Source organism: Tetranychus urticae, chromosome 3 (genome assembly GCF_039701765.1).
Source record: "Tetranychus urticae isolate SD_2017Ah chromosome 3, NJAU_TeUrti_SD_1.0, whole genome shotgun sequence".
Lineage (NCBI taxonomy): Eukaryota > Metazoa > Arthropoda > Arachnida > Trombidiformes > Tetranychidae > Tetranychus > Tetranychus urticae.
The window spans coordinates 21,750,464-21,768,134 of NC_142960.1; the positions used below are offsets into that span (position 1 = coordinate 21,750,464).

Consider the following 17,671-nt stretch of genomic DNA (forward strand, 5'->3'; position numbering starts at 1 on the left):
ATTTTGAGTTGTTTTTATCTGTAAGTTAAATGCAACTAAAAATTGTTTGATTTATTTAGTAGTTAATATAATTTTGACGGTTTAAGTTTATATGAATATATCTACTAACAAAAAGTATTTTATAATTAATATAATCATGAAATTATCATCAAAATTTGAAAGTGAAAATAACAATAATCAAAAAGAAAGAAAGAGACAGATGTTATCATGCAAAGAGGTGAAAATAGGAAAACTATGATGAATTTACATTAGTGTTAGATCTCTACTGACTAATGTAGTAGGAATTTTTTGATATGTTAACTGATTAATTGATGAGCATAGAAAAGAAGGAATTAAGAGATAATTACAACATGAAATGTTTCTTGATACTGCTTACACGATAGGTATTCAAATTATAAAGATTTTTGACAATAAATTAGATATTAGTAGTTTAGTTGTTTTTAGTTTGTAAGACCATAAAGACCATAGACCAATATGAAGCAAACAATATCTAATTGAAAGAAGTAGTTTTGAAAAATGATAATACGTACAAATTTAAAGAAAAGAAAGAGTAATTAAGCCAATTAACTGCAGTGAAAAGACTGAGAAGAATGGCGAAATCATTAAATGCTATTGATTGGGGAGCCCACCAGGAGTTGAGAGGTTAACGGTGATAAAATTATCAATGCTTGGATTGAATAATATAAATCAACAATTTCTTATTTACAAGTCTAATTATAAAGTTGAGTTTGCTAATTTAACCGGTGAAGATTGATTGTCATTATTTAAGCTGACGTTAGATTGAGATGTCAATGAATTAGTTGAGGATTGATCCGCGTTGGATGATAATGATGAAGAAGATGAAGAGGAGGAAGATGATGAAGATGATGACGATGACGATGTTGATGATGACGACGATGCTCGTTTTGTTCTCATAGACGGTGATTCTGATGGAGGAAGAGTAAATGGTGGAATAGTACTTCGTTGGTAAAATAAGATGTAAGCATCTCCAGTAACTAATGAGTTTTCTGAAACCTTAGTAACTTGTTGATCATCAAATAAATACCATTTATGATCATTAATGTCACGACAGTAAGCTGTATAATGTCCTGATGACATGTTCCCATGGTGATTACAGACAGCATATAAATCATAGATATTATCTTCCGAATAATAAGGAAGAACCTCTTTTTCTCGCGGTTTTTTCCAAGGATACAAAATGTAAGATAAATTATTAACATCCCCATTAGATTCTTTGTATTCGTCTAGATTAGCTTTGCGTTTACTCAAGTAGGGATTCATATCCAAACCAGTGAATGGAAAGTTGACTAAAGTTGATAATTTGGTTCGTTGAAGATTAGTTGCTTGACGGAAGCGTTTTAGATGAATAATAAGTATATCAGGGGTTGACCAGAGACTAAGTTTCTTAATACATTGCTGCTTCTTTTTACAAGATGGACACATCCAAGCATCATCAGCACCAAGTTTCTCTTCACGGAAATACATGTCGAAACAATCTTCTAAAGTTGCCTGGTTAGATAGACGATTACGAGCAATAACATATTCCATGTTTGGATCCTCGGTAACAATTAATGCCTCATCATCATCAACAACCAGTGTTTGCTTTAAATCAGAATCCCATTCAACAATCAACATCACATAGGTTGGTCCACGATAATCTTTCTCTTTACAATGAGCTAATGCTTCGTTGACAGTGGAAGAGTATAAAGGATGATCACCATGCTCGGGTAAATAACATCGATCTTAAGAAAAAGAGAGTTAAAAATGCGTTAAAGAGAGATTATAAATAAACAAATTTTGATGGAGTTTAAAAGATTTCTTACCTTGGATGCCACCAACAACTCTCAATTTAAACAAGGGTAAATCTTTGATACAACTTGACACAGAGGTTAACCTCATAATCGGTTGCATTGTTTTCACTAATTCACTCTGTATATCTTTGAAACTTGCCTCTCGATTGATTGTGCAACTAAAATAAGGTCCAAAAAATTTGTTTTTATCAGAACTACCAATTCCGACACGATTAGTCCATACAAGGGTTAATTGTTGGGATATTGTTGAGGTTGATTTGGGAGATCCTGAATTACAGTTTTGATTCATGTCTAATTTAGGAGTTTCAATAGCTTCTATTTCATCATTTTCATTTAAAAATTCACTGATTGGAGTTTTATATTGATTCAATTCTTTGATACCAGTTGAACTGTCATTTATCAACAGCACCAATTGGTTTTCAGGTATTTTTATTAATCTTGAAATTTTATGTCTCATTTCTTTAAGCGTAGCTTGAGTCTCGATGGTAACAGCCATTTTGATCTGGTTAAAATGAAAGGAAGAAAAAGAAAATTGATAATTTGACAGAAAGATAAATATCCTGTTTCCAACCATATAAAGACTCAAATAAAAAAAAAGTGAAAAATTATAATAGATTGATTAAAAACAAGATTTAGATGCTTTTCTCAAGCAGCAAGTTATTGCATGAAAATAAATGTTACATCAAAATTTTTCTGTCTGAATGAACAACATGAAAAATTTCAATGTGACAGCTTAATATGTTGTAAATTGCATATTAATAAAGCAATAACATTTGATATTTATCTTGACAATTTAATACTAACAAATGCTAATGTGAAGATAAAAGTTATTTGATGAGCAACAAACCTTTTTTGGAACATTATCAAGGTATGAAACGTTAATGATACAGATGTGGGTAAGCTTGGTGGGAACCGGTAATGAAAGGCACATATACGGGTCAAATGTATTGCTATGGCTTTTACATGAACGACAAACAACCGATGATCGTAATTGAGCTTGAAAAACTTTGCGAATAAAACTATTGTCACATCTTGTATAAATCGATAAAGTTTCCGCGGCTATAACTTCATCAGGCCGGTTCCAGGTACTGGGAATCTGTAATAAAATCAAAAATAAAATGATTAATGAAAGAAAAAAATCTACCAATAAAAAATGCAAGTCTCTTGAATAGGAATGAAATATGGTTTAAGATTCAATATTTGACAGATTATTGAATTATTTTATGAAAAAAGTGAAAAGCATTTCTATGGAGAATTGAATCTGAGTTCGAAAAAATTGGTGTAAAGAATTGAAAGGTTAGAAAGAGTCAACAAGTGAACATATGGTGAAAAAACTGTTACTTTACTTTTTATTTACCACAGACTATTAGAGTCTAATAATAGTCTCAAGTATCTTGAAAAGTAGATTTAACTTTCTAATAATAGAGCTTTTTAGGTCAGTAATCGATTCTTTATTCTTGCTCAAAATCCCATAGATCTGTCTACCTGGAGAGACAGAAATGAGGTTAATTATATGCTGTCTAGATAATTCTGTTTTTACAAGGTTTAATGATGTGGTGAATGTAAGTCTTATAACAAGAGTGTTTAGAGTGTGTTTTAAAACAATTAAACTCTAAAGTAAACTATCAATTATAACATCGAATTGCCGAGTTTCAATTGGCATGAAAAAAAGGTGATGGGAATGATGCCAGCAATGATAAAAAAATTTGGAACTAGAGTAGATTACTTTTGTTCACCTGTAATGATGAGAAATGAAAAGAATGTAATTTGAGAATAAATTGACTGATTGAATTATATTATGATACTTTGCATTATATGCATGACAAAGGTAACTGTTGAAATTGAAATGACTTGACGGAAAGATATCAAAGTTAATTAAAAACATAATTCTAATAAAGGCAACAAATAACTATTCACACAATAATGATACAATCAAGAATAACCCTGAAATCAAGATGTGTCACGCGAATAAAAGGGACAACATCTAAGAAAATCAAAGAATCAGAGAATTATGCTTGTTATAAACTAATTACAATAGTTGCCTGTATTTGTGAATATTACAAATCATGAGTCGGATGATTAATTTCATCAAGTTTCTACTCTTTATTTATGGTGAGTTAATTGTGTCATCATTAAGGGTGGAAAATAAATCTGATGACAATTATGAGAGAATTGTTTTCGACTGACTTTCACCTTAATCTAATGACTAGAAAATAATAGCAATTGAAAGTTTTGACGTTTGAAATTACAAGTGAAGTAACAAATGTGAGTAATATCAAAGTATAAACTAATAATAAAAGAATAAAAGTTGACTGCATGGTAAAGATTTAAAGTGTAAGTTTAAATACCTTGAACTTTTTGGCCTTCTTTTTGATGGCAACGTTGAGATCTTCATGGAAAATGTCCAACAAAAAAAATAGAAACTCTTGTGCATCATGTTGACCACCATCCTCATATTGCTTACATTGTTTACCAATTAAAGATTTAAATTTGCTAGATAAATCAGGAGAATAATTGTTTTTCCATAAAGATTGAAATAAAGTTGCACATTGAGCGGTGACTTCACTACTTGAGCCATTTTTACACACATTGAGCTGTTGTCGTGTAATTAAATCTTTATAATAAAATTGGGTATCATTAAAATATTCTATAAGTAAATCGGTATGAGATAAACATTGTAGAATAGCATTCATGAAACAAGTATTGCCATGGTTTTTAATTCCAGACAAGGTTAACGGCTTCGATTTAGTTTGATTAGTTGTTTTACCATGAGTTCCCTCTGAACAATTACATGTGAATAGATTTACAGCATCTTGGCTTGACATTGAATTGGATAATTTATTGGTCGATTGATGATTATTTGATCTTTCTCTAGATCTTCGTAGACTTTTATAACTGTCGGTAGATGAATCCTCGTCATCGTCTTTGCCGTTCAAACGAGACCCGGAAATTGAAAGATATGGCAAATTTGATAATAAACGAACTATAAAACTTCTAGAACGCTTTTTATCATTTTCACCATTTCTACGTAAGGTAGATGTATCTTTGTGGGTTTGTCCTTGAGTTCTTGGTAGTGTTACAGCTTGTCGAGCAACGTCTTGGTTTGGCTTAGGCCTTTCAATGCCATTTTCATTTGAATTAATAATACATGGTTTTTCAAGTTTATCCACACAAATGGAGATAGAAGCTGGTTCTGACTGGGGTGAGGCTGATTTCAGTGAACTATCATGATCCTCATTTACTGTACCATTGATGACTGGAAGTTTACTTTCCTCTCTTAAGTCATCATCACTAATTGTAACACATGATGGATTACTAATGGGTTGATGATGTAGATGAGGAGATGGTTGAGGATTATTTTCCTGGTTTGGTTGGTTTGAAGAGTTTGATTGCTGTGGTTGCTTTTGATGTTGAGAGTTTAGATGATGATGAAAATGTTGATGATGATGTTGTTGCTGATCTTTAACCAAGAGGTCACAACTAGATTCTATATCTTTATTACTAAGATCAATCTTAAGTTGCTCAATAGAGTATTGGTCAGAAAACTGTTTCAAACCATTTAACTTTGAAACCTCTTTAAATTGGTAAATTTTATCACTGTCAAGGTGAAGAGATTTATCTAAGAAATTAACCTCAATCAATTTACCAAGGGATGAAGTTGCGGTTGATGATGAAGTAGATGAAGCTGGTGATGTTGATGTTGATGTTGGTAGACCAATAGCTTGGGCGAGGCCTGAACCATCCATGACCTGTTTAATACTTGCTGTGGTCTCTTCGCCAAAACGATTGATAATTTTCTCGACCATTTCATCGTAATCTACACAGAAACCATATCACAAACTATATTGAGCAATTTCACACAAGAAAACAATAATAAACAATTAAATAAACAATTAAATCCACAGCTAGCTCAGTTACATTCGAATAACATTACAGTAATACAAAAATTTGCCTCCAATTGAGACTTGCTGTAAATGCATGCCGCACCTTTTTCCTCATTGTAACTCCATCTATATTGCGTTTTCTTATCTAACTTCTTCCATTCTATACGAAATTGTTTACGAAGATGTTAATAAGATAATTTATATCCTTGAAGCGTTAATTAAACAAAACATTGAATTATTTACATTAACCTGTAATTAAATGAGCAATAAATGTTTTCATGAACAACTTATTAATAAATGAACAATGTAATTGATAAAATTTCATTTATGTTTTCAATAAACTTGTTAACATGAAATTGTAAAGTTTCAAAATTATTGATTTCTTGGTAAATAAAACATACAATCAAGATTAAGGAAAATTTTATGATGATTTATTAAAATAGATTAAAGAGTTTTAATAAAAGTAATAATCTGATTAATTGAATAACGTGAAAAGACAAAAAATCAGTAAACATAACAATTAGTTTCAGAATGAAAAAATCAAAGGAATACCAAAAAAATCCAAAATCAGGTGATATGACTGGAAACAATTTAAAATAACATTTTCATAAAAATTATGGAATCAATCAGATAACTGAGTGTGACAAGACATCTGTTACATTTTGCCAACATTATTAAAATGGTTAATTGTGAAGAGTCTTTTGATAACATTTTAGATTGTAGATGATTACAGATGCAATAAGAAGCAGTGATAGCAATCTGATTAAGAGTATATCGAAGGGTCCAATCCAAGGGTTGAGAACGTTAGAAACGCTATTTGACTGAAAATTTTTGAATTATATTGATTGACCTGAAAGCTTGCATAGATCTATTAATCACATTTAGCTGAATTATGAATAGCTTGAGCTTTTTACTCAATAATTTCGAATGTAACATTGTGACGAGTAAGTCTCTCTCGAATCGTAGTGCCTCTAAAAGCAAATGCAGGAGTAATACAACCACCATCGAAAGGCATTTTATCACCTTCATCCAGAATGCTTAATCCCGATTGGATAAGACATCTCGAAGTTGTCTCGTAACCAGGATCTGGTCCAGAAATGCGACATTTAATAATCTTATTGGGTGGACTCTTGTAATCGGTATCACCTTCATTTAGAGGCTCAGACCATCCCTTTCCAACACATGTAAAGGTAAATGAAGTTTCCTCCAATTGCTTTCGAGTGGGACCACTTTTTGAGAAGAAACCAGCTGTGAATATTTTGGGATGCTTAATGAGTAATTTTCTGGTAAAATTGAAATATATGAGTATTGTTAAGTAAAACATGCCGAGAGCTAGGAAAAGTGCATGATACAGTTTCGGCACAACAATATATTCCTCGAATTGAACTGGTTTTTCATCATTGTACTCGTGGAACCATCTTTGGCTATTTTTAACAATATCACGATCACCAATAGGCACAGGTAAACACCAACCATTAGCTTCTTCATCCCACCACGGTAAGTATCTGATTTTAGCAGGATAACGGCTTTCCGGTAAACTCTTTTTAAACATTCCCTTAACATAACCTTCCCTGATCTTCAGCATTTGATCAAACTCTCCAAAGGCTTGAGCAAGTGAGTGTAAAGTTCCGACATTGATGGTAATACCAGAACTTCCAAATTTTCCATTTACAAAAGCATCCACTTGATTCAATCTACCGGGAGTAAATTTTTGTTTCAATACATCGGTACCAACATCTGAAGGAATGGCATCATATCCACAAGCACCAACTATGTAAACGCCGGCTTTTTTGGCTGCCTCGTGATATTTAAATTGCATGTCCTCAAGATATTGAGGTTCGCCAGAAATATCAACCATATGAGCTTTTTTCTGGTGAAAAGAAAAAGATAAAAAATTGTATTAAAAATAATGCTTGAAAATTTTTCAGTTTCAGAAAGGAAAGGATACAGAATATTCTGGGTTGACAGTGTTGATGAGTTTAGACTTTTACTGTAATTGAAAATTTTCTGTAACTGGGTGTAATAATCAAAGTCAATTGTATCAGAAATAAATGAAGGTTTATCTAAGGTTACATTAAGCAAATGAGAAATTTCATAGAAATTATTTCTGACAACAAAAGAGTGATCAATGGCTAAAGCATTGTTAGGTAAGAAAGATGAAAAGAGTATTCAATTTTCATTCAGACACTTAACACTCAATCTGCCAGCTTGACATATTGAAAGTCAGATTATTCAAATTCAAGTCATAATGTAAATCATATATTGAATTATTCATGGACCTGATAAATGTATGGAATGAACAGAAAACAATGTTTCAAAATTTAAAAATATGAAACATGACCGTTTGTGTTATTTAAGTTAAATATAAATATTCCAAGGACTGGTTATTAGATGAATGAAGCAAAAAAATCAATTTTTCCTCATAGAAAATTTGTTTGAATGCGAATCAACAAAATATCCAATTTACAAGGTTATCTTAACAATCATCAAGTTTTTGAATAGAGATAAATACAAATAAATTTGTATAAGCCTTCAATACAAATTGACTGATTGTATAATATTAAACGCAATTGACCTTTCTGATGACATTCTAGCGCCGAGCTAAAATTGTGTTAAATTTAGTGTCGGTAATCAATCACATTCTAATGATAGTGAAAAGAGTGAACCGATGTGATTTCAGAAAAAAAATCAATGATTAGCCATTGAATTTGGTTAAGTATAAGGAGTCAGGCGATATCTCGAAGGGCGAAGGGGAAATGAGGAAGGTCAACTAAGATGGCAAAGTCAACAGAGACGGGCGTTTGAAGGAAAGGACAATAACGATATAATTTACCTGAATGCATGCTCTGACTACTTGTTCGCCATATAATATGTAAGGTCCACAAACATTTAGTATCACCTTTGAGCGTTCACACATTGACAACAGGCTTTCTTCATCATTTACCTCAGCGATGATGACACCTATTGAATCGAGATTCCTATCTAACTGGAGGGCAGTTTCCTTTAAAAGCGATTCCAACTTATCCTTGTTTCTTCCTGCAATGGCAATTTTTCTCGGCTTCTTTTCGATATCTTCCCATCCAAGCAAATTACGGAAAACATATTTACCAGTGTATCCAGTAGCACCAAATACAGTGAAATCAAATTCCTTTTCAGCCATGATTAAAGATGTATCAATTTAGTGTTTAACAATAAAAATTAAATGTACGTAGTATAATGAACACTGATAACTATTAAGGTTAACGATTGTCAATGAATGAGTTGGAATGAGTTGCATATAAAGCTAAAATGATGCTGTTAAATTATTAAATACAAAGTGGTGACTCCTTATTTCTTACATTTAGCATTTACAGGTAAATCTAACACTAGATGGAGCTCGGCTTAAACCAGCATAAATTGTTTGAAACGAAATCAAATTTCGTTCTCAAATGTCTTGAATTGTATTTTGTTGAATAATGAATAATAATCGAATGACTCAGAAGAGTCAATGATAAACAAGTTGAAACAAGTTATTGGTAATGAATTCAAATCTAAACTACATCGCACCGATCTAAAATCTCTAACAATTTAAATGACAGCTTCAGCAAATGGGACAAAAAAGAGAAACAGAGTTCGGCCGGCATCAGCTTCAGATTGGAGCTTGGCCATTGTCTCAGAATTTATCTTCGCCCTTTTCCATGGCCCAAATGTCGGATAAATCATGTTTTAATCATAAAACGTTTGACAGTATAACTTGCCATAGACGATGACTGTTGATCTAATTATTCTTACTCTGTACTCAATCTTATTCAATACCAATTCTGTTATCAATAAATCATCATTCAATGAGCAAGAAATAACTTCATTGAAATACAATTTGAATCCAGAAACCAGAGATTTTGAACTTTTTATTAGCGAATGATTGTCGTGATTCTCACAATTATCTGTAGGCAAATCTAGCACTAGATGGAGCCCCGGCTCAAACCAGCTGGAATCGTTAGGAAATCAAATTTTTGTTTCCACATGTGTTGAGTTGTATTTTATTGAATAATTTTGTTTCTTTCTTAAATTAATCATGGCACAAGGTAAAATGAAAGTTAAAACTGTTGTCCCAAAAGGAATTAAGGTGAAAAAAGTCAATAAATCTGACCTCAAGCTTCATCAAACACGCAAAGGTAAGTTTCAATTTTGTAATGCATATTTTACATTTTATATTCTTGATATTTCTTTTTAATTTACTTTTCTTTACTGTTTTTGATTTCTTTCTAGGTGCACCAATTAAACCTAAGCTTGCAAGTTATGGTCAAAAGCTTTACAATAATGTGGAAAAGGCAATTAGGAAAAACATTGAATCCGAAATGAGAAGTAAAGCTGGTGATAAAAAACCTGAACCATCTAAATCAAATTCCAAAAAGAAGTCTGCCAAGCAATGAATCAATAAACATCTATAGATGAACAATCAAAATAATAAACAGTGCTTATATGAAATATCAATCCTTGTAAACTTGTATACTTTTTATTGGTTGTTTAGGAAACAATTGTATAATAGTTTGATTTGTAATAGACTCATATAAACTGTTAGATTTTGTATTCATCTATTACTGTCAATTAATAATTGTTAAAAATCATAACAAGATTCCTAAAATATATTTGATCATCATTTAACAGATGTAAATCTCTTTAGTATCAGTTTTTTCACTCATACATATTCATGTTTAATTTATCTGATCTTTTACTCAAAGACTCAAGTTAGTTTTTCTTATTATTTCTCTTGATGAAATGCTATTGGACTATAATTGGATGGTTATTCACTTCATTTTATATTTTATCGTGTTGTATTAGCAATTGATTATTAATGAAAGGGAATTAAAATAATTATTCAGCTCAAAAAATTTCAATACATCGAACATCGGTTGTGATATCGATAGGGATAAAGAGCATGGCGGTTAACCAACTCAACTTAGGTTCGGTAAAAAAAAATCACTCACTTCACAGTTGATTTTAATCCAAATATTTTTCCTTAATTTAATCTTTAATTTGTTGTTAATTGATTATGAAGATCATTTGAATGTGTAGTCTCTCTCTGTAACTGCTGTAAATTTAGTCTCAGTTCCATTGGAAATCATGGACTCAATGAAACTTAGTTACTCTGAAGTTTCAACCTATCATCTTCATGCTTCAGCTAAAGGAGAGATTTCTCTCGATATTGGTAAATCATATTTATTTCATTTATTTTAATCTGAACTTGTTCTTGTGTATTTTGTTTGCTTTTCTGGTACTAATTTTGTTCTTTGAAATGTTTAATCTCATTCCTGTGTATTTATATAGGTGCCAATCAAAGTACTCTGCAAGACTTCAAGCTAGCTGAAAGTGTTGGGTACTATTGTTACAAAGATAGTAATGTTTGGTCATCGCCAACCTGTAATCGCTTTATTTACTGGTATGTTGCAAATTGTCTATACTATTTATGCAAAGTAAACTTGGAAAGTCCCTGACTTGAACCTTTGTCATTTTTGTCCATTTACTAACTTCTAAATTTGCATTTTCAGGAGAAGTAACAAAGACTACATTCAGTTTTATGAAGTATCCCTGGACTTCAATCTTGCACGTAATCATGTACAGTTAAGGTTTCATAACACACCAATACTGGATGGTGTTAGTGTCCATGAGACTGAAGATCAAGTTATCATTCTACTGGCCACAGTTGCATCAATTCACCGTATTACCTTAACTCATCCTAGAAAACTTGGAACCGTACTCATTGTAAGTTGAAATATTTCTGTGTATCAGATGTGATTTTTTAAACTAAAATTCAATTTTATTTGTAGGATACAGTACGAAGTGGTTCTAACATTCTGCCTCATGGCTCCAACAATATCAACCCCAGTGATTTGCATACTAGGAAATCCATTTTCTATGACCTAAATGCAGCTAATTTGCGAAATCCTGATAGTTATCATGTTTTAAATAATTCATTCAATTTGGGAGGTTCACTTTCATCCTCAGATATGCCTTTCCCAATTAGGTCCTGTTCTTGGTTAAATTCAGATAAAGAAGCTTACTTTGCTTTAGCAGATTATACTGGTAACATATCTGTTATAAAAATGAATCCATCTTCATCAGGTATTTTCAAGATCTAGCCTTATAAAGTGTCATAATCATTAAAACTCATTTTTTACGTCCTTAGGCAAAGTTACTGTATATAATCTCAAGCAAACCGGCTTGATAAAAAGTTTATGGTACAATCTGGTTCCATCTCGAATGTCTATGTCAAGGTACCTCGTTCAGCTGAAATTTTAAAATTTTGTTGAGCTAACTCTTACTTTCTATCTTTTTAGAGGTAATCCGGATAATGAACAAGCAGCTCTGAGTATTCTTTGGCATCACCTTCCATCCATCGAAGATGATCTAATGATTACTCTTTGCCGTGACTTGAAAATTCGTATCTGGTCATGTGCAAAGCAAGACTATGTAGCTGCCGAAAGTATTGAGTCTTTCCAAGATATGTCGTCCGGTTATTCAACAACAAGCATCAATAAATCTGTTAATGATCCTATGATCGGTAAGTAAACTAAATTATTTCCATATTTTCAATTTTTAATTATATCCTTTTGTTTTAAAGTAACACGACCTGTACTGAAAAAAGATGCGTCCTCAAATGGTAGTGATGAATTGTTCTTGGCTGCTTTTGTACCTACTACCTCTGGGAGAAAATTCATTGTTTACAAACTTTTGTTCGTCGGTGAAAATTTAACCTTAAAAGTCGTCACTTCAATTGATGCCCTTCAAGAAGATCTTGTTGATTTTGTGTTCACTGCTAACACGTTATGGGCTCTATGGCGTCTAGCTGAAAGCGAAGTAACACTTTCACATTGGGAGATTAATGAGTAAGATTATAAATTATAAATTTTAAACTCTTTTTGCTTACTCGAATTTGTTTTTTTTCTTAGTGACTCCTCGTGCTGGCAAAGTGTTACCACTTACAACCATTTCCAACCTCCTATAAATGTTAAATCTATGTTAATCAGCCCAAAGGAACTTTTCATCGAAAAGATTTTCAAAAAAGGAAAATTCTCATCTCAAACCATTGCCAAAGCTATAAGTGTGAGTCTTTTATTCATTATTTATATCGATTTAGATAATAATTGATAAATTTTTCTCTATTTCTTATAGACTTTAAATCGAACTCATGAATCATATTACTCTTTCTTAAATACCGAATCCTTGATCGAAGAGGTTGCTAATGCCGTAGAGAATCGGGTATGTTTTCTAATTATATTTGCATTGATATTTTATTTCATTGTTCATTATTGTGTATTAAATTTTAATTTTGTGAATTTTTAGCTTCGTTCTCTCCCTGGAGTTGGTGAATGTTCTCCTGATGTGTATTCAAACTTAGAATGTGAATTATGGAACGAATTTTATTCTTATTGCTTACAATACCACAATGTCTTCAACAAGCCTCTTGGCCTCTTCATGGACAGTAGAACTGGATTAACTGGAATATTGAGAGTTTCAAGTGTCTCTTACTTGAGAGCTAATGATCCCATTGACCATGTTCTTTTATCTCGTGTTCATACTCCTAACTATGACATCTCCAATATCCTTACCGATGATTTTTCACTTGAAACTAGTCTGCAACAACTGCTTCAGTTTATAAAAACAATCAATAGTTATTTAGATGAAGATGCCTTCCTTCAACTCGAAATGTCTTGCACAGCTGATGAACCTGTAGAGAAAGTTTTTCGTGAAGTTGTCAACAAATACCTTATGACAGACCCGTGTGATCTCGATATTGGAAAATCAAATATGTTATCTTCTGTTGAAGATGCCTTAGAAAGCTCTCGAATATTGGAGGCTGTCGATTTGATATTGCAGACTCTGAATATTGAATCAAAAGACCATTCTGATGAAGCCATGGACTCATCTGTTACTATGGTTCAGCAATCCTTGGACCAATTTTTGAGTGGTAATATCGGCGTTTGCATTCTTACGGAAAGTATCAAACAAACTTGTCGACTTCGTTTTGAGTTCTGCCGAGATCTCCTTCTATTTCAACTACTTGTTCGCCTATCAACCACGAATTCAACTGACTACGACAGACTTTGTGATACCTTAGAAAACTCTATAGCGCTTAACAAATTGTGTCTTAAATCATATTATTCAATGGCCTGGATCAGTGAAACAAGTATGAGCCTAAAAGACAGTACATTCCTCGGCATAGAAAATACAGTGACTCTTCTGGCAACTTTAGAACTCCATGAATTTATCAATGTTAATCGCAATCCTCCCACTGCTAATGCCTTAGTTCATGATTTTTCACCCAAGTCTATTGTTGCTCATCTCATTGGACATAAAAAATGTCCATCAGCCCGCAAAATTCTATCATCACACGCAGAAGACGTTGAAGAGCCAGAAAACTGTCAAACTTGGTTAACGTTTCAACCATCCTTAGTTCAAGCTATTGGAACAATTATTTGGCCTACTTCCAATTCTTCTTTTGTTCTTCGTTTCTTACTTGGTTTCGAACAGTTTGAATTGATAGACCAATATTCAAAAATGTTAGATGCTTGGTGTGATCACAGTATCGCAAGTAGACGATTTTGTATGGGAATAACTCAATTATTCTTTGGTGATCCTAAAAAGTCAGTTGGTTATTTCCATCAAGCTTTGAATGGGTTGCTAGAAGAACCGTTTCTTCAAAAAATTTTCTTGGCCAGCTTGTCTAATTCATCAATTGAAAGAAAGCCAAATGATTCCCTTACTAATGCGGAGATTACAACATATTTCAACAAACTTTTCCGTCTTTGTCGTCTACATTCTCAGAATGAAATTATTCTTGACCTTGCTCTTGGAGCGATTGATCTACTCGATGAAAGTGGATCCTCATATGATCAACATTTCTCATCCTTTATGACTACTATCTTCATGTGTCATTTAGAGTTCGGAAACACTGTCGATGCATTTTCTGCCATGTTGCTGAATCCATCTGCTATCCAACGGAAAGATTGTTTACGACAATTTACTGTTAAACTTTATGAAAAACAAGCTATTTCTGAAATGATAAATTACGATTATGTAGAGATGGAAGATGACTTTATTAATATACTGGAATTCCGTGCTCGATCAACTGATCTTCTCCAAACGGAAAAGAAAGTCGATTTCTATGAAATATTATATTCCTACTTTGTTAAAAGAAACAACTACCGTAAATCAGCTTCTATCATCTATGAATATGCTAAAAGACTTTGTCAAGAAGTTAATGGAGTTGAGAGTTTGAAAAAGCAAGCAAGATGCTTCCTTTTAGCCATCAATTCTCTTAAATTAATTGATCCCAAGTATGCATGGATTATTCAACCAACCATTAAAGCGTCATCAAGCAGTTTACACTTTGGAAGAAGCTCTTCCTCTGTTACTTCATCAATCAAGCGTAAACATGGATTAGATGATGCCCAAGAATCTCCTCCATCTGATACTATAACAAGAAAAGAAATTCAAGTATTGAATATCAATGATATTGTTAAAGAGTATGAACTAACCAATGCACGATACAAGCTATTGGAAAAAAGTTCTCAACTTAATTCAATTGCATCAACACCATTATCAGCTGAGGAAACAATTACTCTTCTCATCTCTAACCTTCAGTTTGATCTCGCCTTCCAACTAAGCACTCACTTTGATTTGCCATATGAGCCAGTTCTTGAAGGGCTGGTTGGAAAATACGTTTACCTAACCGAATTACCTTTCCGTAAGATGAGTTTAGAAGCTGGTCTTATGGAAATTAATGAATGTTTTATCGAAAATGATACTGCATCCGCAAGCTTTATTGCCAATGCTGAGATGCCTGCTATTGATAAAATGCTTTTCTTGATTTTAACTTACATCGAGAAATATGAAGAAAAGAATCAAACTCGACTCCATAAATGTGTCGCTGAAAAGCTCCTTGAATCCGGTATTCCTCTTCCCAACCCATTGAAGCTCTCTTATCAGGTAATTTTCATGAAACTTCAATCCAAAGTGTGGAGTTAATTTAATTTCTGACTCGTTTATTTTTGATGACATGTCTTCTAATTGTGTTTAAATTATTCTTTTCCTCAGAAACGTAATTCTCCCGAACTTCTCCGAATTTTGATGAGTTATGATTACATTGAAAGTGCTTTCAATTTTGCCATGGAGCTTATTGACGGTTACTTGGGACAAGGAACAGAATATTTTGATATCAAGGTAAGATAAATTTTATGATAAGTTTTAAAAATTAATTGTGTAATGTCAATTTTCTTTTGATTAATCAAATTGTTTTATTCTCATTCACAGGCACCTAAAATTGGTAGCAAACAAGAAACTTACTTCCCTCATCAACATATAAAGTGTCTTCTTGAAATATTAGAAAAAGAAAAGGACGATCACAAAGATTATGAAGAGGTAAGTTCCTTAACTTTGCTCTGAAAAAATCGATTTCTAACAATTCTTTCTTTTTTCTCTTCCCTTAGTTCGCCAAACAATTAATTCACAAGCGGGATAAATATCGAGAACTGATTCTTTCATGTCACCAAATAACTGCTAGATGATTATTTTCTCCTGTTATCATGTCTAAACAGCAAAATCAATAAAATTCTTTTGATAAATATTCATAAACAATTCTATTTTCCATTGATTCACCATCCAATTCAGAAACACCAGATCTATTCTATTTTACCAGCAACTTTACCAAAAATTTTAAAAATCTATGAAAGTTTACGAATGAAGAAAACGGATGATGTTTTAGTTTTTTTAAGTTTTTATTCTAATAGAAAAATGATCAAATAAAATTTTAATCTGAGCTTTTAAGACCTTTTTTACCAATTGAATACATAAAATAAAACAAAGACTATAACAATGTTTATAAGGGAAGAAAAAATACTCAAAGGCGCTCGTGTTTCTGACGTTGCAACTGATAAAAATAAATTAAATTGAATGAAGCCCACTTGATTAGTGGTCAATTAAGCAACCATTAAAATTTTTAAACATTTCACATTCAAAAGATGAAACCTTTCTTCGAACTAGTACTAATATGAAAATCCCAAAAAGTAGCCATCTTTCGGTCATTTCCATCTTTTGGGCTAGTGCTATCATAATAATATCAATCTTAATGACATACCTGTGTCCGAGTGTAAGGTTGAACATTCATCCGTATTGTCTATCCCTGAGCTAAGCCAATGCATCTGGTCCGGATTAAGACTGGTAGTAGCTTCAGTAAACTGACAAACAAATTTACTTGGTTGGCAATAAACTTAATTTAAATCGCATATTATTATTAATTGAGACAAGAAATGCATAAAAGTCTCTTAATTTTAGTCCATCAATGTTAAGTTGGACACTCTTCATAAAGGTAACAGAGTATTAATGATACCCTCAAGGTATACAGTTCGAGAGCATGAGAGCTCGTCAACTTCTCCTAGCTCTTCTTCTTATCGTGGACTTGAAGCTGGGTCAAAACAAACGGCAAAGTTAGAAAGAGTGTGTCTGAAATCATGGAAGCAACGGTGAGATCTATGACCATCCCAATCAAAACTTGACTGAAACAGAGAATATCGATAATCACGAGTCTTTTCAGAGCTGAAAAATGCTAAACGATTAAGACTGGAAGTATTATAAATCAACAGAAAGATCTATCGACTGTCTTCGCTTAATATTTCCTTCCATTTAACAATATAACCGTAGAGTAGCTGAATTTTTCAAAATCCCAACTACGCCAAAAAGTTCAGTTTTGCAAAAACAAAGCGAGGCGATTGATGCGTATAACTTTATTTATCCTGGGAATTAATGCCTAACGAGCTTAATTACTGATACCAAAAGGGAAAGGTGCGAGTCTGAAAGAGTTACTTTCAAAACTGAAAGATTTCCTCAGATGAACATGATTGATCTGATAGTTACAACTGTTGAGCATAAAAGTTCGATTGCTGATAATTTGATTTGAATTTGAGCCAAATTTTAGTGGCAAAGGAAATACCCGACAAG

General features: G+C 32.5%; 4 protein-coding genes across 4 annotated transcripts; 2 read left to right on the plus strand and 2 right to left on the minus strand.

Annotated features, from left to right (window-relative positions):
• Window positions 1–30: 30 nt before the first annotated feature.
• Window positions 31–5,748, minus strand: LOC107364833 (ubiquitin carboxyl-terminal hydrolase 31). The gene is made up of 4 exons (XM_015932272.3): window positions 4,160–5,748; window positions 2,659–2,907; window positions 1,824–2,313; window positions 31–1,742 (listed from the first exon to the last, which is right to left on the minus strand). Exons 1-4 carry the CDS (start codon window positions 5,615–5,617, stop codon window positions 715–717), a joined length of 3,225 nt encoding a protein of 1,074 aa, XP_015787758.2. The 5' UTR covers window positions 5,618–5,748; the 3' UTR covers window positions 31–714.
• Window positions 5,749–6,104: 356 nt separating this feature from the next.
• LOC107364835 (saccharopine dehydrogenase-like oxidoreductase) lies at window positions 6,105–8,965 on the minus strand. The gene is made up of 2 exons (XM_015932274.3): window positions 8,529–8,965; window positions 6,105–7,565 (listed from the first exon to the last, which is right to left on the minus strand). The coding sequence occupies exons 1-2, from the start codon at window positions 8,853–8,855 to the stop codon at window positions 6,606–6,608; spliced, it is 1,287 nt and encodes a 428-aa protein (XP_015787760.2). The 5' UTR covers window positions 8,856–8,965; the 3' UTR covers window positions 6,105–6,605.
• Window positions 8,966–9,696: 731 nt separating this feature from the next.
• On the plus strand, window positions 9,697–10,349 carry LOC149093606 (uncharacterized). The gene is made up of 2 exons (XM_089269081.1): window positions 9,697–9,849; window positions 9,944–10,349. Exons 1-2 carry the CDS (start codon window positions 9,750–9,752, stop codon window positions 10,105–10,107), a joined length of 264 nt encoding a protein of 87 aa, XP_089125207.1. The 5' UTR covers window positions 9,697–9,749; the 3' UTR covers window positions 10,108–10,349.
• A 287-nt stretch (window positions 10,350–10,636) lies between these two features.
• Nup160 (nuclear pore complex protein Nup160) lies at window positions 10,637–16,309 on the plus strand. The gene is made up of 13 exons (XM_015932271.3): window positions 10,637–10,883; window positions 11,003–11,114; window positions 11,224–11,437; window positions 11,503–11,797; window positions 11,862–11,949; window positions 12,013–12,236; window positions 12,297–12,561; window positions 12,625–12,778; window positions 12,848–12,934; window positions 13,019–15,664; window positions 15,773–15,898; window positions 15,989–16,096; window positions 16,165–16,309. Exons 1-13 carry the CDS (start codon window positions 10,799–10,801, stop codon window positions 16,240–16,242), a joined length of 4,482 nt encoding a protein of 1,493 aa, XP_015787757.2. The 5' UTR covers window positions 10,637–10,798; the 3' UTR covers window positions 16,243–16,309.
• The last annotated feature ends 1,362 nt before the right edge of the window (window positions 16,310–17,671 follow it).

Coding starts and splice junctions, on each gene's coding strand:
- LOC107364833 (XM_015932272.3), bottom strand. CDS start 5,617: ATGGTCGAGAAAATTATCAATCGTTTTGGCGAAGAGACCACAGCAAGT. Junction 2,908..4,159: donor AGAAGGCCAAAAAGTTCAAG/GTATTTAAACTT, acceptor ATTTTATTACAG/ATTCCCAGTACCTGGAACCG. Junction 1,743..1,823: donor AGTTGTTGGTGGCATCCAAG/GTAAGAAATCTT, acceptor CTTTTTCTTAAG/ATCGATGTTATTTACCCGAG.
- LOC107364835 (XM_015932274.3), bottom strand. CDS start 8,855: ATGGCTGAAAAGGAATTTGATTTCACTGTATTTGGTGCTACTGGATAC. Junction 7,566..8,528: donor TAGTCAGAGCATGCATTCAG/GTAAATTATATC, acceptor TCTTTTCACCAG/AAAAAAGCTCATATGGTTGA.
- LOC149093606 (XM_089269081.1), top strand. CDS start 9,750: ATGGCACAAGGTAAAATGAAAGTTAAAACTGTTGTCCCAAAAGGAATT. Junction 9,850..9,943: donor GCTTCATCAAACACGCAAAG/GTAAGTTTCAAT, acceptor ATTTCTTTCTAG/GTGCACCAATTAAACCTAAG.
- Nup160 (XM_015932271.3), top strand. CDS start 10,799: ATGGACTCAATGAAACTTAGTTACTCTGAAGTTTCAACCTATCATCTT. Junction 11,950..12,012: donor TCTCGAATGTCTATGTCAAG/GTACCTCGTTCA, acceptor CTATCTTTTTAG/AGGTAATCCGGATAATGAAC. Junction 15,665..15,772: donor CATTGAAGCTCTCTTATCAG/GTAATTTTCATG, acceptor TCTTTTCCTCAG/AAACGTAATTCTCCCGAACT.